Genomic DNA, 21,182 nt, shown 5'->3' with positions numbered 1-21,182 from the left:
GCATATGTAGACTACAGCAACAAGAATGCTTATGGTTTTACTGTTGGAAGTAGCCAAAAACTAGAAATGAATTTAATATACATTTATAACAGTATGAATAAACTGCAGTATATTCATGCAACTGAATACTGTATAGCAATGAAAATGAACAAATTATAGCTCCACATAGCAATACAAATGAATCTCTCAAAAATAATATCAAATAAAAGAAGCCAGACACAAAAGATTTATCATGTTATGATTCCATTTTATATAAAGTTCAAAATCAGGCCCATTTAAACTCTAGTTTTAGGGGCAAAGACAATAGTTACCTGTGAAGAGAAGATTGGAGTTAACCACTGATGAATATAAAAACAAAAACTTAATAAAAAGAAAATGAAAATATTTCTATTCTGGGATATATTTCAACCTCAAGGACTCATCATGTAATCCATGTTTTCTATAAGGCCATTACTTAAACTATGAGAAATGAAAGACTAAACAAACTGGAATAAGACTTTACCTAAGATATCCACCATGTTAACCAATAGACATACTATACCACAAGCTCAGGGAAAAAAAAAGTCTGTGTTGTTTATCCGAACAAACACACACACGGATTCATTACACTATACCTGTAGTGAGTGTGACTAAAAGCTCTTCAGAAGACACATGTGGTACATCTCAATCTTATTTGCAGAATAACTCAGGTTAGGTACATCATTACAAATGCTATCCAACAGAAGTGTTCTGAATACATGTCTGCATTTAAAAATCTTTTGGAATACCAATTTACCATTCCTGCCTAGTTACTGATTTACTTAATAAGGCTTGAGTCCACATGCCCACTTCCTTGATAGGGTGAGGATTTCTGAGATGCTTTCAGAAATATGATCCAAGTCTCATTAAAATCACTTTCTCATGGTTTCTAACATGAATTTACAGTGATAATACCAAATGAATATCATATAATCATTACACATCATAACATCTTAGTTTCAGAGAAAACTTAAACCCTAGATGTGAACTGAATTCTGAAAAGAAACCACATTATGATTCTTAATAGAAGCATAAAAGGGCTACCTGTGTTGACACCTTTGCATCTCTTTCATTATTTCATTTCCTTTCGCATGCTTCATGACTACATTTAAATAAAATCCATTTCATTTTTTCCCCAACCACGTTAGTTCCCCTTAAATTATCTCTGCCCAGATACTCACAGTAATATGTTAGCAATCACTTCAGAGACAGACAGATCCCACCAGAAAAAAACATCAAGAGTTTCAATCAACAGCCACTTACATGGATAGCTTTTAAATTACGGTGTAATGAAAACAATATTCGACCCTTTAATTTGGCATATATTTGTTATTTGTTTTTAAATAAAAAACTTGACCTCTTCCTTCTGCTAGTGCCTGCTCTGAGCACTCTTGCCATGATTGTAGAGACTGCCATACATCCAGCTGATCTCTGACCCACCAAACGATACAAGCAGTAAAAAGGAAGTAGCACTGAGAAATGACAGCCCAATGTTCAACTAAAGTCTTTTACATGAGAGTTTTATAAATGATTAGAGTATCCAAATTGGTTGAAAATTATTTATAGCATTTAAAAAATTGGGTAACTATGCATAGTAAACATAATGACAAAGATTTCATTCATATGTGAAATTTAAGAAACAAAACAAAAAAGCAAAGGATAAAAAGAGAGACAAACCAAGAAACAGACTCTTAACTTTAGAGAACAAACTGATGGTTACCAGAGGGGAGGTAGGTAGGGGGATGGGTGAAACAGGTGATGGGGATTAAAGAGGGACTCGTCATGATGAGCACTGGGTGATGTATGGAACTGCTGAATCACTATATTGTACACCTGAAACTAATATAACACTATATGTTAAACGTACTGGAATTAAAAAAAAATTTAAAAGATTTTATTTATTTATTTGAGAGACAGAAAGCATGAGCTGGGTGGAGGGGGGCAGAGGGAGAAGCCAACTCCCCACTGAGCAGGGAGCCTGACCACTCGGGGCTCGATCCCAGGACGCTGGGATCATGACCTGAGCTGAAGGCAGACGCTTAATGACTGAGGCACCCAGGTGCCCCTGGAATTAAAATTAAAAAAAAAAAATAATGGCAAGGAGAAAGACAGTTTTTCTCAGAAAAAAATTTTTCAGATAAATATTTCCACGTGGGCCTTGAATGGTATCTACTCTAAAAAATGGATTCCATTAGTATTGATCCTGTATTAATATCAGTGAAGAAAAACAGAGCAGGTTTTATTTAAAAGGGAAGATTTGTAACGATAACTTCCAATATTTTAAGCAGTACAGCCTATTTTTTAAAAAAGAAGCAGGAACAGCTGCAGCACTACCATTAATCAACACCTTTTAACTGACCTAGTCTAAAACTATTTCGTTGATCTTTCCTTTTTCTTTTCTTTTCTTTTTTTTCTTAGAGAGAGAGAGAGAGAGCACAATCAGGAGCAGAGGGAGAGGGAGAAGCAGGTTCCTGGCTGAGGAGGGAGCCCGACACGGGACGCGACCCCAGGACCCTGGGACCATGACCCGAGCCGAAGGCAGACGCCCAACTGACTGAGCCACCCAGGCGCTCCGATCTTTCCTTTTTCTAAAAGGGAAGAAAGTACTGGTACTATTTTTTTAAGAAAGAGGTTTCAGACAAGTCAATAATGAAGTTGGATGAGTCCGACTTCAGAGTGGCACCTGCCACCAGTCCCTCTTCTTGGACATTTGAACACATCTGTGACTTGGCTGAAAACATCACTGTTACTCCCACCTCCAATTATTAAGGGACTATAACATCATAATTCATCATATCACACACATATGGACCTATCGTCCCAAGATCAAAGGAAAATCCTCACAAAGATGACTGGAAATTCCTCTATTTTAAGATATCTGGTATAATAAAATATTTGATGCAAAACCTCTTCTGCACCTACTCTAGTCATCTGATAAGAAAATTAGAACACAAGTGTGGGGGGTGCCTGGTGGCTCAGTCGTTGGGCGTCTGCCTTCGGCTCAGGTCATGATCCCAAGTCCTGGGATTGAGCCCCGCATCCGGCTCCCTGCTCGGCGGGAAGCCTGCTTCTCCCTCTCCCACTCCCCCTGCTTGTGTTCCCTCTCTCGCTGTGTCTCTCTCTGTCAAATAAATAAATAAAAAATCTTAAAAAATAAAAAAAGAATACAAGTGTGGTGGGAAAGTCTTTAAAAATGTGATTTTTATTTTATTTTAAAGATTTTATTTATTTGAGAGAGAGAGAGCATAAGCAGGGGGAGGGCAGAGGGAGAGGGAGAAACAGACTCCCTGTTGAGCGGGGGGGCAGGGGGGACCTTGATCCCAGGACCCTGAGATCATGACCTGAGCTGAAGGCAGATGCTTAACTGACTAAGCCATGCAGGCACCCCTGTAATTTTACTTTTAAAGTCATATTTTTAGAGAATCACCAAATCAACTAGTGATTTATTCTCACTCTTATGTTAAGTTCTGGTTCCATATTTTTTTCCCCAAGGATCCTTTCTCTAAATTTGAAGATACTGCACACTCTGAAGAAACAAAATACCAGTGAAGGTCAAAACCTAGGCTAAGTCTCTCCTATAAACACAGCAACCCACTTTTGAAATCTTATCAATTCACAATGTAGGCAGTAGGGTATAGTAATAATCAATAGCATAAACCTTAGAGTTGGGCAGATGAGTGTTCAAATCCTAGGTCTGTTATTAGCAATGTGACCTTGAGTTGCAATTTCATCATCTGCATAATAGGATAATAATACCACCTACTTCAAGGGGTTATGATGATTAAATTATATATTACATATATCAAAAATATATATCAAATTATATAAAAAATAATCATAACTTAGTAGGTTAGAATTACTAAGTCTAAAACATGGTGGTGATATCAGAAAAAAAGAACAGTTGACGTGACTTCTCTATTTAACAAGAGAAACCCAAATCTGAAATAGGCAGAGCCTAAAATTAGAAGTTCCCTTTTTCTGAAACTTAGTTTACTAGGCCACAAAGCCCTAAAATTAATGAGAAAAAACTTTGATAAGGAACTCAGTAGTTGATAAGTAGCAATGGGATAATATATTGCATCTGATGGGGAAACTGAGTTTTAAAGAAAAACGAATTGCTTTGTCTTCTATTCTTTATTGTATTTCTTATTCCTTGTATTCTTATTGTAAATTTTAAAGATGCAAAAGTGTGACAATTCACAAGAATGATACCATACAAATTAAAACAATAAACTTAAAATTTTAAGGCTGCCTCATGTTCTTACTGTACCTTGCTACCTCTCAACTACCCACATGGGTTGATCAGCCCCAGCAACCTCTTCTTTCTTGCTACCTCCTCCATGTATACTTAGCTAGTTCAGGCCAAGGAAAAAACAAAGGTAGGAAGTAAACATATGCATATTCAAGTATTTAAACATAAGTCTGAATACCCGCCAACTGCGTTCCTGAATTCAATCCTACATTATATTTCTGTGGTGGGCTTTATAATTAGCCTTGTTTGTAGTCCCGCTTCACCATGGCACCTCATTCCCAGGAACAGGATTCACTCCTCTTTGCTGCATGCTGCAATGACCTCAGGATTAGGTTCTGTTTTTTATGTTGGGCTCTCCTGTGCCTGCACTCCTAATAATGGGTTATTAGGCCTCTTCAATACCTGCTGTGACTCCTTGACAGCTGGACATCTGATTCACCCATTCTAATCAGGACTGGGGTTCTGTATAGACTTTGACTATGTCACTTTTCCTTTGTCACTCTTCCTTTCTCCCTTGAACACATGTCCCAACTATATATTGAGTAACAGAATCCAGAACGTACTACCACGTCTAGTCCCATGTTTCTCCTGATGCAGCATCTTGAGTATACAAGATGAAAAGACGTTATGGTCTAGGGGCACCTGGGTGGCTCAGTCAGGTAAGCTTCTGCCTTCGACTTGGGTTATGATCCTGGGGTCCTGGGATTGAGTCCCGAGTCAGGCTCCCTGCTCAGTGGGGAGTCTGCTTCTCCCTCGCCCTCTGCCCATCCTCCCTGCTTGTGTTCTTTCTCTCTCTCTCAAATAAATAAATAAAATCTTAAAAAAAAAAAGAAAGAAAAGAAAGATGGTATGGTCTAAAAACAGAAAAAGAGCATAAATCAGGGAGGCACACCCAAATTCCGACATGCCACATTACACAAGCTTTGGTTTTCTCCTCTTCAAATGAGGATGAGTGAGATGATTAATGAAGTAGTTCCAATCTGAGGCTGAAAAAAATCATCCAGGCATATCTTCTTTCTAAATCACAGATATAAGGGATTCATTGAACTGTCAGAGATTAAAAGGGGATCACCTTATACACAAAGTGGAGAACTCCTGGATTCTCCATCAGAGATTCTGAATGGATTTACACTGAGGGTGGGGCATGCTCAGAGCTCTGACAAATCACAGCCATATACATTATCATCATTCTTCAGTGAGTACCATTAAAAAGCTGAGGGCCCTGTTCTAAATCACCAAGGTCTCCTACAGAATCTAGGATTCTCCTACAGATCTAATGATGCATACCTTTATACACTGGTGGTGTGCTCACAGGGATATGCTTTGGGAGTTACTTTTTATAAGGAAGATAGGTTTAAGTTGCTTCATGTCCTATGAAGGGTTTTTAAAGTTGTAGCCTGTATATCCAAAACATAGCAAGGTTACTATCCCCCCAACCCATCCATGAAGAGTCCATTGAAAGATACTTGAGGGGCAGAGACAGTGATCTCTATAATTTTGCATGTTTTTCAGTGCCTCATTCAGCAACCTTATAAAAACATGTTCTGAATGATTTAGTGGACCACACAGAGATTGAAGCAAGGTCTAACCAACTAACCTAATGAAAAACAGGACTACAAATTCTGAAAACTCCTTAGTAAGCTCAGAAAAAGTTTGTTGGTCAAAGTGAACCTTGAGTTGCTTTGAGAGAGAACAAAAAGTGATTTAGGCAAGGTGCTTGTCATACAAAATAAGAATTTGAGAAGTCACAGAAAATGAACAAAAAGCTAAAAATACACATGCTAAAGTCAGTCAGGTTAATGAATGAGCCTGCACATATAATATGAACTTGAAAGTGTAGTCTCTATACTTGAAGTCAAAGTGATTTCAACAAATTCTGTTCTATGATTTCAACATAATTAGAAAAAACATTGCCCTTTAGAAAAAGTACGTGATTCAATCAATTATGGGTGAGGGATTATAGAAGGGGGTGGTGTTCATAATCCAATTAAGAAAGATCTTAGATTAATGGCTGGGAGTTTAAGAGGCTCTATAAGTACAAGCAAAATTATGAACGTATGCATTTTTAGAAAAGGGATTCAGTTGCTTTCTTTAGATTCTTAACGAGATGATGATCCCAAATTGGTTAAGAACCCACAGATTTAAGGAAAAATCCAGTCTTCTGAATACCTATTTGTCAGAATTTAAGAAAAAATTTTATAAATATAAACTGCTACCACAGAAATGGTACTGCTTTTATTTTTGGTTAGATTTCTAGGGCTGTGTATAATTTATAGTACTTAGGGCAAAGCATGGAGATGCTACAAGTATAAAAATGAAAGGGAAAAGTTTTGATTTGACAAACAAAACTCCAACTGAATCAAGTTGCATATTAAGAAGTAGGTGTTTCACACAACCAAAGTAACATTTAAGAGACACTATATCCATTTAAAGTCAATAAAGTGAGCAAACTGTTTCCACACACTACCAAAAAGTGAAACTGATAGTACAATATTGCCCTCTACTGGACCATACTAGTAAGGATAAACCTAAAAAAACAGCAGGACTTTAAAGGGTTTACTTTTAATAGAACTTAACTGAATGTTTTTTTTCCTATAAATGTAAGTTTAGCCTAATATTAGCATAAATCTGGGTCATTCGTTCTATAATAATTTTAGTGTGGCACTAATTTAATGTGGTATAGAAGGTTAGAAGACTCAATTATGAATATAAGGTAACAAAAAATAACAAATGTAATAAATATTTTTCTTAAAACTATATAGGATCTTAGAGTTGAAAAGGCTGAACAAAGTCTAGTCTAACCAACCAAATGGTGCACACCTTCCTTCTATATATCTCTGTCAGGTAGTTACCCAGCTTTGGCTTAAATATTCTGGTGATAGAAAACACCATCCCTGAAAACAGTCTATTCTGTTCTGCATTAATTCCTTATAGCTGAAAATTATTTCCCTCCTGATTCCATCTCTGCAGCAGAAAAACCCTCAAATATTTAAGAAGAGCAAATTCATGGGGCGCCTGGGTGGCTCAGCCGGTTAAGCATCTGCCTTCAGCTCAGGTCATGATCCCTAGGGTCCTGGGATCTAGCTCTGCATCTGGCTCCCTGCTCAACAGGGAGTCTGCTTCTCCCTCTGCCCCCGCCCCACTCATTCTCTCTCTCTCAAATAAACAAATAAAACCTTAAAACACACACACACAAATTTATTGTCTTACAGTACTTTAGATCAGAAGTCCAACATGGGTCTCATTGGGCTAATATCAAGGTGTCAACAGGGGTGCATTCCTTTCTGGAGCATCTAGGCTAGGAGACTCCATTTCCTTGCCTTTTCTAGCTTCTAGAGGCCACCCATATTCCTAGTTCCCTTCTACCGTCTTCAAAGTGAGCAACATTGCATCTGACCATTCTTTCACAGTCACATCTTCCTCTGACCTTGACCTCAGAAGAAAGATGCTTTTAAGGACTCATATAATTGGACTGAGCTGACTCAGATAATTCAGGATACTTTCTCCATCTCAGCATCCTTAATATTTTTTTTTTTAAGATTTTATTTATTTATTTGACACAGAGAGAGAGCACAAGTAGGCAGAGTGGCAGGCAGAGGGAGAGGGAGAAGCAGGCTCTCTGCTGAGCAGGAAGCCAGACATGGGGCTCAATCCCAGGATCCCAGGATCATGACCTGAGCCAAAGGCAGCTGCTTAACCGACTGAGCCACCCAGGCGCCCCAGGATCCTTAATCTTAATTACATCCACAAAATCCCCTTTTTTCACGTAAGGTACACATTCCCAAGTTTCAAGGATTAGGATGTGGACTACCACAAAACACCTTTCCATTTGTCCTTGTTCCTCCTAAAGTAGTATGCTCCAGCTGAATATGGCACTCCATGAATGGCCAACACTGGGCAAAAGAGGATGACCATCACCTTCATCTTTCTAGATACTGTACTTCTACTATCTGGACTAAAGTCCAAAGTGCTTATCCACATCACTCCCCTAATTCTTACTGGGCTATTAACTAAAACACCCAAACCTTGTCTATAAACACAGCTTTTAAGCCATTCTTCCTTCATCCTTTACTTGGAAGTTGTTTTTCTAAACCTAGGTATAAGAACTTATGTTTACTCCTGTTAAATTTCATTGTTAGATTTTCCTTATTCGTGAGATCTTTTGGATCTCAATTCTAATACTCAATCTATCTGCTATATTCTTAACTCTGTGTCATGACACCTGTTGTGAGTGTTCCCATTATATCATCACTGATAGAAATCATGAACAAGACAAGGTATGAAGAGTCTTGCAGGACATCAGAAATCTCTCTGAAGTTCCATCATTCTTGAATTTCAATGTGTACTTTAACTCTGTGCCCCATATCTAGAGATTCTGATTTAGGAGGTTTAAGACAAGGCTCAGCAATTTGCTTTCAACACTTTTCTCCAAGTGAGTTTCAGATCTGCAGAGTACACTTGGAGAAACACTGTCCAGTTTGAAATCAGTTATTAATCAGTTCCGTTTGGGTATGGCCAGCCAGGTACAACCCACACAATTGTCTTCACATTCTGCTCATGTTTCTTGCCACTTTCAGAAAGTTATCATACGAAAGAAACCTGCTCAAATGACTAGCTGAATTCCAGTCACACTGGTGCTTTACCCTACTTCCCTGCTCTACCAGTCCTGCTAGCCTATAAAAGGAAAAAATGATGCAGAAATAATTTGTTCTTAATGAATCTGTTCAGTGTGTTGACCAAGTGTTCCTCAGTGCCTACAATGTACTCTTTAGCTCCTGATCTAGAACCTTGCCAGGGTTTTAGGGTCAAGCTCACCAGTTGGTAGTTAACAAAACCACCTTTAGAAAATTGAAACTGCCTTCTCTGTCTCCAGTCATTTGGAAAATCTGCTATCCTTTAAAAGCTCTCAAAGATCATCAACAACTGCAAGTTCTTTCTGAATCCATCCTGGAATGTCATTCATTCAGTCCCGAATACCTGAACCCATTTAGAGAAGCTTCACCATGCAGAGCTTTCACTCTCCCTCACCAATCAATGATCAGTCTACCCATTTAGGTTGAGGATCATTTTCCTTGACAGAAAGGACAGAAGCAAAGTAAGATTTTCTAACTTCCACTCTCTCTGTATCATCCATCAACAATATCAGTTCCAAATACATCCCCTTTTTCATCTTTTGCTATATGCATAACTTGAAGTATGCCCGTCTTCCTTAGCAATTCTTACAAGCCTCTACTCATTTGAGATTTTATTTTCCAGTTGCTATTACAGAGCTAAGCCTCCTTCTTACATTTGCATTACTCTGACTTTTGTGTATCTTTTTTTGGAAACTGATTTCAGTTTGGCAAAAAAATTACAATTAGAGCTGGATGATACATACACAGGGGCTCATTTGGCTAGTCTTACTACTTTTTAAATTTTTCAAAATAAAAAGTCAAATAAACACATATAAATATATAAATACAAATGTTTATGTAAACACAGAGAGAAAGAGATGCCCCGATTTCTTCTTCATTGGGATGTATTTTGATCCTTAAACTTTCTTTTATCAGTTGGGGTAATTTGGTTTTAAATAAAGTCTGAATTGCACTTTCTCTGAACCTCCCAACCCTTTTAATTTATCTTCCAGCCTAGATTCCTCTGCCATTTTTCTCTGACTGCTTTTTCTTTGCACTGTTTGACATCAACCTATCAAAAATGAAGGATAAAGGCTCCACAACTGGGGTGCTTGCAGCTCTTGGTGCCTGGCCCAGCTTCAAACTGTTTACTGTTCACGAAATTCTCTGCAGGCCCACCTTGGAGGGTGATCACTCCACGCCAAGTGCATACAGTTTGGTCAAAGCGTACATGATTTTTGATGTTGAGTATGATGCTCTGAACATTGAAATGGCCATCACTGAAATGACCAAAGGGGTGGATGAGGTCACCATTATCAACATTTTGACCAACCACAGCAATGAACAGAGACAGGATATTGCCTTCGCCTACCAGAGAAGGATCTAAAAAGAACTTGTATCAGCACTGACGTCAGCCTTGTCCAGCCACCTAAAGAATGTGATTTGGGGCCCAGTCACAGGGGACCTGCTCTGTATGATGCTTCTGAGCTGAAAGCCTCCATGAAGGGGCTGAGTACTGATAAAGACTCCCTCACTGAGATCATCTGCTCAAGGAGCAACCAAGAGCATCAGGAAATTAACAGAGTCTACAAGGAAATGTACAAGACTAATCTGGAGAAGGACATCATTTCTGACACATCTGGTGACTTCCGCAAGCTGATGGTTGCCCTTGCAAATGGCAGAAGAGCAGAGGATGGCTCTGTCATTGATTATGAACTGATTGACTAAGATGCCTGGGATGTCTATGATGCTGGAGTGAAGAGGAAAGGAACTGATGTGCCCAAGTGGATCAGCATCATGACCAAGCAGAGTGTGTGTCACCTCCAGAAAGTATTTGAAAGGTACAAGAGCTACAGCCCTTATGACATACTGGAGAGCACCAAGGAGGTCAAAGGAGACCTAGGAAATGCTTTCCTGAACCGGGTCCAGAGCATTCAGAACAAGCCCCTGTATTTTGCTGACCAACTGTACGACTCCATGAAAGGCAAGGGGACTCGCAATAAAGTCCTGTTTAGAATCATGATCCATCGGGACGCCTGGGTGGCTCAGTCGTTAAGCATCTGCCTTCGGCTCAGGTCATGATCCCAGGGTCCTGGGATCGAGCCCCATGTCGGGCTCCCTGCTCAGCGGGAAGCCTACTTCTCCCTCTCCCACTCCCCCTGCTTGTGTTCCCTCTCTCGCTGTGCCTCTCTCTGTCAAATAAATAAATAAAATCTTAAAAAAAAAAAAGAATCATGATCTATCATGATCTCTTGCAGTGAAGAGGACATGTTGAAAATTAGGTCTGAATTCAAGAGAAAGTACAGCAAGTCCCTGTACTACTGCATCCAGCAAGACATGAGGGTGACTGCCAGAAAGCACTGCTGTACCTGTGTGGTGGGGATGACTGAGGCCCATGACAGCATGAGCATCCAGGAGTGGTGCTCCTTTGTTTCCAGCTAACAGTTCTAGAAAATAGCCCTGCAAGGATGAGATTAGCATCGCCCCTCCCCATCCTTATTTCAGTTGCCTAAGCATTGCCTGCCTCTCATGTCTAATCTCCTTTTAGCCAAAGAAACATACCAAAGAGTTGGAAGTGAAATCTATGATATGAAACACTTCGCCTCTTGTGTACTGTGTCATAAACAGATGAATAAACTGAATTTTTATTCTAAAAAAAAAGTATAGGATACATTTAATTATGCCTGTTTCTCTCTTCCTATCAGGAGTATAAATTTTTAAAAAGTTATCAGTTTATTATCAGACTAGATTACTTCTGCCATTATCCTTTAGGACAGCGGTTCTCAAAGTGTGCACCTTTGTAGCAGTACCAACCTCACCATGAGCTTGTTAGAAACACAAATTCTCTCTCTCTCCATCAAATAAATAAAAAATCTTAAAAAAACCAAAACAAAGTAATAAAACATAATAATGGAAAAAAATTGCAAAGTGAACCATAAACACAATTTGCTAAAGAAATCTGGGTTCTGAAAATTGTATACGGTGTGTAACATTGTGTACTTTTTGAATAATTATTATACTTAAGAAATGAATGAGTAAAAATATATTACTCAATACAAAGGAAAACAATGAGTCACTTAACACACTATACTGTGGCAATGTATTACTTCCCCAATAACTGGAATAGTCACATATTTCTGTTAAATAGTTTAGGGGTTAAAATCAGTTACAAGAAGTAGAGTTTATAATTCTATTTTTTTTTAAATAGCATTTTCTATTTCTAACATGGAATATAAACACTTCATAAGTATTCAATAAATATTAAATGGATATGTTAAAATCATCATTTAAGTGATAAAAATGGAAAACAGAAATTTTAATGTCAAAATATAAACTCAGAGGAAGAGTTTGGTGGTAAGATAATAACCACACTTAGAAAATATGCTTCTTATTTCTTCTAAACACTGCAACTTTTTGAGCCACTTAGCTTTCAGAAGTCTGTTTCTTGCTACCAAAATCGGACCCTGAAAATGACCTATCAATGAGAAATGCTTTGATGATTGACTAGAAAATGACTTTATGTGTTTATAAACCGTACATCATCATGATCCCTTTTTTCTATCTGTTTCATCATCTTACCATGGACAGAGATATTACTTAAAACCATTCTACTCTTTTTCACTTCCCAGCTCTTTTCTATCATTCATCCAGCTTCAAAAGGTCTTTAAATCAATCTTCAGCCTTTTGGGGGCTAATAAACATTATTATTTGCTCCAACATATTTTGCTCACCCAAAGAAGGTGATGGTATGAGATATAATGTTCTAGTGATGCTTTCAGATCCTTAGGGAAAAGACACCTTACACACATAAATGGATATGTTTAGAACTCATTGTTGTAATTTGAAATTACAAAGGTCATTTTCCCTATAGGACAGTTTTATGTATTCATGTCCGTTTTGACACATAAGAATGTTACAGTAATGACTACTATTATTTTTTTCACTTAACAAAGGAAAAAAGTTCAAATAAACATGAGGCTATTTCTTTCCCTTTTCCTGTTGACTAAAAGGGGTGCCATCTTTTTGTATTTCACTCCAGAAAATAAGAATGTTCATCATAACTGAAATGACCCTATACCTGGACCATTATAACATGCATACATCTACCCCAAAACATCTCTGAAGTTCTGGTCAATCTCTTTCTCTGACCAACATGCCTCATACAGATCTAAAGCTTAATGAATATATGCTATAGAATGAGGACCTTTAAAAAAAAAAAGACAGTCTTTTCAATGGCATAAGGAGCACTGTTTTCTTCACTAAGTCTTCAAAAAGTGACTTAAACTAGTCACTTTACATGTTGAAAATAAGAGAAATTCTCTGAAATCTCTACCTTTCAATTCCTTTAGAGGACTCCTGACCTTTGGGATTTTCATGCCCAAAGGCACTACGCTTTTATTACATAACTTCCCATAGAAGAATGAACCATGTGATATTCTCAATCCTGCTGACACAACAAGTATTAAAAACTAAAACAAACAAACAAAAAACCCAGTCCTATGATAAACTAAATAATTCCTTTTCTCACCATTCATTCAACATTATTAAGCAGCTATAATAGTGCCATGCTTTCAGTCATCTATCATTCAATAAGTACACAAAAAAATGGAAAATACAATGTGGTACAGAAAATTTTAAGTCTCCATTTTTTGAGATATTTCTAGCATGCATTTCACATATAGTTTTATGCATTTAAATGACCTTACCTCTCTTACAGATAGCTGTGGTGGAAAGGAGACTGAAAATACCAAGTTGGTAAATTCAAACCCAGAGGCCTCAACTTTTTGGCACACCTAAAAAAGTATTACATAAAAGCATTTTTTATTACATAAAACAGCATTTATATATATAAATTCCATTGCATTGCTGAAAATTTTACTTATTTATTTATTTTTAAATTTATTTATTTTATTTATTTACTTGACAGAGAGAGACACAGCAAGAAATGGAAAACAATCAGGGGGAGTCAGAGAAGGAGAAGCAGGCTTTCCGCTGAGCAGGGAGCCCAATGCGGCTCGATCCCAGGACCCTGGGATCATGACCTGAGCTGAAGGCAGACACTTAACCATCTGAGCCACCCAGGCGCCCCTGAAAATTTCACACTAATCTTCATAACATGGGTTTTTGGTCCAGGAGATGGCACTACACTTCTAAACTTTCACCTCTGGGAATTCTCATAAGCATCCCAAAAGCAAGCATTTGCTAACTAAGACCCTGAAGACTGATATCACGAGATGCCAACACAGCCAGGACTCACTTGCAGAACAATCTGTTGAATGTCAAAATAATTTTCTCTTAGATCACCTCATAGGTTAAGATTTTTAAACAAAATAAAGCCAAATTTGGCACTCTTGACAGCTGGAAACAAAAGGCAATCCCACATTCAATCATGTATCTTCCATAAAACTGTAACACTTGTCTTTTCAAGACACTAAAAGGTATGACTAAGAGCTTTTCTCTAACTCCCTAGTTAGCTATGTTAAACAGCAGAGGGAAAAACCACTATATTTTTCTTCATTTGAGTAGCATTCATAACTGAAATACATGGACACCTACTTCATTAATTTTCAGTTATCTTGTTAATAAAAAAGTAATTTGAGAATAGTAGGCTTGTTTATTTTTTAATTAAGAAATGTTTTAATGATCCACTGGTGTAAAACAAGTTGAAATGAATGGTACTGTTACTTTAGATACAAGAATTCTAGGCTTTAAGACCAAAAATTTCTACATAATTGCACATATAATAAAAAATAGATTATTTACCTTTTTAATGAACTCTTTTTCACAGAATTCTTGAAGAATTCCTAGACATACATTGCACACATTTAAATTTGAGTTCTTGGAAGCAATGCTACCATCTTCAATAACGGAGATCCTTCCCTCTCCATTTTGACTCAAATTATCAATCCCATCAATCCCATCTTCTAGTTCTTGTAGTCGAATTTTCTTAGGAGGTGGGTTTGGAACTTCCAAAATTAATTCATCTTTTTCAGTTTCCAGAAATTTCTGTAGTTCATTGAGCAACTCCTGGAAAGTTAATTTGAAAAAAGTAATAACCCTTTTATAATGCCCTTAAGGTTAAGATGAAAACAGGAGTGAAATTATGATATATTGCAGACTTATACAATGTTGATTTATATCAATTTTGGAGCAATTGATTAATTTTATTAGCCAGCATTGGCTTTCTGGGGAATTTGAAAGAGAATTACCTAACTCCCACAATATATGTGTGAATATTTTTCCAAAAGAGTTTCATATATTAGTGAAGCTAAAGTCCTAAATTTGAGGCAGAAGATTCCATTAACAAATTTATTACAGGCATAACTCGTTTTACTGTGCTTCAGTTTATTGTGCTTTGCAGATACTGCATCTTTATAAATTGAAGGTTTGCGGCAACCTTATATCGAGCAAGTCTATCAGCACCATTTTTCCAATAGCATTTGTTCACTTTGTGTCTGTGTGTCACATTTTAGTAATTCTCACAATTTTTGAAACTTTTTCATTATTATACTTGTGATAGTGATCTGTGATTAGGGATCATGACTCACTGAAAGCTCAGATGATGGTTAGCACTTTCTAGCAATAAATTATTTTTTAATTAAGTATGCACATTTTTTAGACACAATGCTATTATAAAATAGACTACAGTATATAAGTTTCATCTGCACTGGGAAACCAAAAAATTACTTTGACTCACTTCATCATGGTATTCGCTTTATTATGGTGGTCTGGAACCAAACCCACAATATCAATGAGGTATGCCTGTAATTTGGTTTGTAGTTATGTTGTGAGGGTCATTCACTTGCTAATTTTAGTAAGAACAAACTTCAATTCTAATTATCAGTAAATAGAAATACAAACTGAATTTCCATCCTTGCTAGGTTATTTAATAATCTCACAATCTAAAACATCTGTATAATATTAATATGAAATCTGAAAAATTAGAAATTATACATCTATTAAGTAAAAATAATTTCAAGTTACTAAACAAAGGTAAACAGTTGCTGGCAATCCTGAAAATTGGCACAGTAATTACAAAAACCATTTATATGCATTAATTAAAAAGAAGCCCTCTATTACATTCTGGTTTGCCTCATTTCTGTCACCCTTTGTACTAAAATGTTAAAAGTTGCATTCTTTTGAAACCATTCTCATATTTCAGACATTTCACCCATCTAAATACTCAGAGGACTTTTTCTGTTTTGTCTAAATTAGATAGATTTTATTATTCAGTTGCTGAATAGATATCCTTTTAAAATTTACTACTCAGATTACAATTTACTGACTCTAAAGAAAAAAATCTTTCACTCGAACAAATATAATTCATTTTATTAGGACAGCAACTCTATTTCATCTTTAACAGAAATACTAATACACACATACACATATAGGTATATCATGACACACACAAATATGTTTATTACCTAAGTTCTATAATTTCAGTATAACATAGTACATGTATATGTATGTGTACATACATAGTTAGATGACTACAAAGATAAAAATTTAGGTACATTTACAAAAAAAATTGTCTTCAAATATTTTCATGTGTTTTTACATAAAATGATACAAATAAAACTTGGCAACACTAAGTCTCTTTATATAATATATATTTTAAATCTTAAAACATATTTTAAATAGAAAACAAATGCACAGAATAATAGAATCATATAATGTGTCTGAAAAATGTGTAAGGAGAATTACACAAAACCAGTATGATTACCTCATAGTCATAGTGTGTATAAATGAATATACACATATATATTAATCATCATAGCATATGTACCATTTTCAAAGTGTTTTCACATACTTTATTAGAAATTGTCCCTTAAAATCCTGTGAGGTGGATGTTATCATCATTCCCATTTAGAGAGGAGAAAACTGAAGCTGGAACTGGGATTCAAATCCATGTCTTCTAGCTCCAAATTCTAGGCTTTGGATTCAGACAGACAGTTCATATCCTAGCTTGCTCACTTAATAGCTGTGTAACTTTGGGCAGGTTGTTTAACCTCTCTGTGCCTCAGTTTCTTCATCTGAAAATAGAGACAATCATAGTATGTACTTACCTAATAGGTTATTATTAGGATTAGATGAGAGCTTGACATATAAAAATGTTATATGAATATTAGATATAATTATTTCCAAAATAATAGAAACAAATAATACATAGGAAAAATGATTGATACTGCTAACTCCTGAGCATTTTTAAAAATTATAAGAAACTGAGTGTGCATGTGTGTATACATAGTGTTTATATAGGTATATATTTACATATGTATAATTACTGTCTCTAAAAAGAATGTCACTATTGGAATCAAGTATACTTCACAAAATATGTTACACATTTTTTGTGAAAGTATTCTGTTAGTCAAAGCTCTCTGTATATTACCATAAATGTCAAAGATCCCTGTATATTATTTTTGCTATTATTAATAGCAGTAAATAATGATGATGATAAGCATTTACTTCTGGAGGGTTGCAAATACCTATTTGTAAGTACAAATCGTAATAAAGAAAACAGAAAAAGAAAAAAGGCAGCCAAATCCACAATGCCTCCCCTTAATAGAAGATCTCAGGACTGTCATCCTCCTCCTGTCACATCTTACTAATATCTGGTTAGAAGTACTATTTTGTGATATCTGTGTTCTCTTTAGGAGAGGTATATACAAACATTAAATACACCAGGGATTTGCTCCACAAAGATCCCACTACATTAAATGTTAGATATAATCACTTAAGAAGGAACTTACAGTTTTATGGTACTAAAACGAAATTCCAAATTTACCATTATCAGTAATTATTTTATTATAGTTTTTTTAATTTAATGAAGAGTTATGGACAGATACTTGCCCTCAAATGTACAGGTATTCATTTTAGAATAGAGAACTTTCTTTAGAAACAAAATGAAAGTACCTTGTAGGGAAGTTTGTAAGGTGCATGAAAATCCACACCACAGAATCTGTAAATACATCTTGGACAGGTACCAGTACTGAGCAACAACTGGGCCACATGCTTGTTTTCCTCAGTCAGTGGAAACATATTGAATAATTATAACTAGAAAGAAAGAAAAAGTAAAAGTAATGAACATCTTTTGTGTTTTACTTTCACAGAGAAATATGTCATCACCTTTAGGGATAAAAACTAACTTTTATTTGAAAACATTATTTTGTACTCTCCAATAATATCCTTTTCATTATATGCATATTGAAACATAAACTTGAAAGACATTTATTAGATGGGCCAGGTAAAAGTTTCTAATTATCAAGGAATTTAGTGTAGCATTCTGGCTTATGATGAAAGTATATCAATAAAAATAAATAAAAATAAAAATAATCAAGAATGGTTGTCTCTGAGGAGGGTAATAAAAACAAAGAATACAGAGTGATGTTTTGTTATTTTGTACCATTCAGTGTTGTTTGAGAACAGAAAGTAGTAAATTCAATAAACTTTTCCTATTAGAAATTAAAAATGAGTTTGCCAGGAAAAAATAATCAGATCAGTCTATATATTTTACTAGCCTCAATGATAGTTAAGCAGTCAAGTATTTAAAACAAATTGATCAGTAGATCTAAGGACATCGATTATACTTTGACAAAATAACTAAATGAAACCAACTATTAGCAAAATGAGAAGAATCTGCTCCTTTCATGCACAAGTAAAACCTCCCCCCACCAGAAAAACCCCCACAAATTAAATGCAAAATAATTTAGAGTAATTATCATCTAAAACAAGCTGTTACTTTTCACAATTTGAATAAATGCCCTTAGAAACAAATTAGAGAATGGAGTAAAATCCGATATAACTTTCCTGTTGCCAGGAAGGAGGTGTACGAAAATTAAATTACCTAATTATTCTGTTTTGCAAAAACAGATCTTCTGATTAATAAATCAGCTCACATTACTTTAAAATGAGGAACTAACAATATTTTATAAAATAATGATTGCATGGCAATGTTGTGGTATGGTGGTCATACAGATAAAAAACTGGTGCTTTTTAATTCATGCAGTTTCACAATTCAAATGAACTTGCTTAAAATTTGTGGGAGGGTGGAGCTCTTACCAACTCCTTACTGTGAAGATGTGATTCTTAGAATTAGCTTGTGCTTTCCAACCCTTTAAAACCCACTCCTAACTTGCAAATTTCTAAATGTTTGTGGCCACTTATTGAGAGAATTTCCTTGACACAAAATAATGAGGAAGGCAGGTATATACTTCCACAAAACCCTTCACCATAAAAATCAGTTTAGCAGCTAGGACTACAAAAGACAGATTGCCTCCTGCTGAGTTTCAATTCAGGTAAATACAGTATGGGAGCTGGCAAACAGGAAGAGAAAGAAGAAAATAAGACTTTGCCTGGATACACCAGTGAGAACTTTGAGACACAGGATTAAAGCTCTGATTTAGGGTAACCTAAGTAAATTTGGGCTCAAGGGCATTTTCACAAAAGGACACAGAATTATGTGGAGAACACCTTGTATATAGAGAAGCTCTGTGTGGTCATCATTATATACAAATGATCTGAATTCCTTCTGCCAGGCCATTAATCTGCTAGTTTGATTCTGAGAAAGGGTTGGGATTCAGTGAGGGGTTGATTCTCAGCATTTAAGGTATATCCCTGACTGCAATCCCCTCCCAGAGAAATTATTTCTGTCTCACTCTATCTTTTCTCCACCTTTCCATTACTTAAGACCAAAGATTTCATTTAATTCAGAATTAACCTTTAACTCAGAAAGAGAAACAAACCCTCTGGGTAAATAAGTACACGAGTAAGTTCTTGAAAGAACACGTATCAAAGCTTTCCCTGGGGATGAAGTTAAATACTATTATTAAAATGGATGCTTTCTAAGGATAAGATCCCTCCATTTGCAACAACATGGATGGACTGAACAGGTTATTATTCTAAATGAAATAAGTCAAACTGAGAAAGACGAATACCATATGATTTCACCCGTAAGTGGAATTTTAAAAACGAAGAAACTGATGGTTGCCAGAGGGAAGAGGAGTGAGAAATACAGTTCCAATTATGGAATAAGTTACCAGAATAAAGGGCAATGATTTGTAATAGGTTATAGGGTGGTAACAGATGGTAGCTACATTTGTGGTGGGCACAGAATATCATATACAGAAGTTGAATCACCATGTTTTACACCTGAAAGTAATGTAACATTGTGTAAGTACACTTAAATAAAAAAAAAATTTTTTTTTAATTGAAGAAAATGGATGCTTTCTTTCCTTTGGTTCAAAGACTGAATGTTTACTTCTCCAATAGGTACACAAAGAATAAAGGTATTATGCAAAGTCAATAAATGACATATCACAATCTCTTGGCTCTGAGAAGTTCCCAAACCTGTTGAGAATTAGGAAACCTCCTGTCCTGAGTAATTTGAAGAGGTCTTAAAAAAACAAAAACCCTCTTCAGTGTGTATGTGTCAGTAACGGCATGGTCTTCCAAACCCTCGAGATTATTTTCCTTTAGCAACAATCAAGAGACTTCGCAAACAAGTTAACATTAAAAGGAGGAAACGCGTTCTGTCTCAAATTTGGTTGTTTCATCTTGACGTACAGCACTGAAAGGATTTCAGAAGTCATCAGAAATCAGTTGTTCCATATGAGGTTTATTATCCTTGAAAGCAAGCCCTGAGAAATGCATCCCATACTGTAAGGTTTTCATTGTCGGTTGCCTTCGTTAAGATTTTCGTTTAAGTGCTTCTTTTACATAAAGAATTGGAACTAGTCATCGCAACAGAATCCCTTCCCACGTGTCGGATCTTTACGGGGTTTGAGTCCCTTCTCCACGAACCAATGATAACTGGAGGAGACGATGGACTTTCTTTTCACCTCTTGGACTTAGAGAAACCATTCGTTGCAAATAGAGAAGGAGCGGGGCATGTGAAAAAACACCAAAATGGCCAGACTGTCTCACATCCCGTGATCTTTCAACACTCATTTCCATACAGCCGTGTGTCATTGTCTCACGGGGGTGGGGGAGTGTGCGGATTTTTCAAAGGCGACCCTCACAACTTTATTGTGCTACCGTTATACTCAATTGTAGAATCTAGACTCTTGGAAATTCATCCAAGGCCTAACCTCCAGTCTTTGGCCAAGAAAGCCCTTCCCCTCCTTCAGTCAGGTCCAAGAAACTTCCCGCTTACCCCTCCTTGCTAACAAGGCCGCTCCAGCAGGAAGGAAACTATCCCCTCCATCCACACCTCTCCTGCGCCCAAGTCGCACCCCCACCCCTTAGACCTTCCTGCCTCACCTTCTACCGCGACGCCGGAGCCTGAGGTTTAACCCCTTCTA

At 36.5% G+C, this 21,182-nt stretch overlaps 1 protein-coding gene and 1 pseudogene across 1 annotated transcript in view; one reads left to right on the top strand and one right to left on the bottom strand.

Annotated features, from left to right (window-relative positions):
- The window catches only part of PUS10 (pseudouridine synthase 10), a 66,884-nt gene extending 45,802 nt beyond the window's left edge, over nt 1-21,082 (bottom strand). Inside the window, exons 1-4 of the mRNA XM_044918570.1 lie at nt 21,035-21,082; nt 17,797-17,937; nt 14,647-14,910; nt 13,590-13,676 (exon numbers count right to left, since the gene is read on the bottom strand). Coding sequence (XP_044774505.1) covers nt 13,590-13,676; nt 14,647-14,910; nt 17,797-17,922 — 477 coding nt within the window. The 5' untranslated portion in view covers nt 17,923-17,937; nt 21,035-21,082. The remainder of the gene's footprint in view (nt 1-13,589; nt 13,677-14,646; nt 14,911-17,796; nt 17,938-21,034) is intronic.
- LOC110588868 lies at nt 9,965-11,273 on the top strand (annotated as a pseudogene).
- Nucleotides 21,083-21,182: the final 100 nt, after the last annotated feature.

Source organism: Neomonachus schauinslandi, chromosome 10 (assembly GCF_002201575.2).
Source record: "Neomonachus schauinslandi chromosome 10, ASM220157v2, whole genome shotgun sequence".
NCBI classification, from domain to species: Eukaryota; Metazoa; Chordata; class Mammalia; order Carnivora; family Phocidae; genus Neomonachus; species Neomonachus schauinslandi.
Note: the sequence above shows the minus strand (reverse complement) of the source record. Positions and strands in the feature narration are given on the sequence as shown.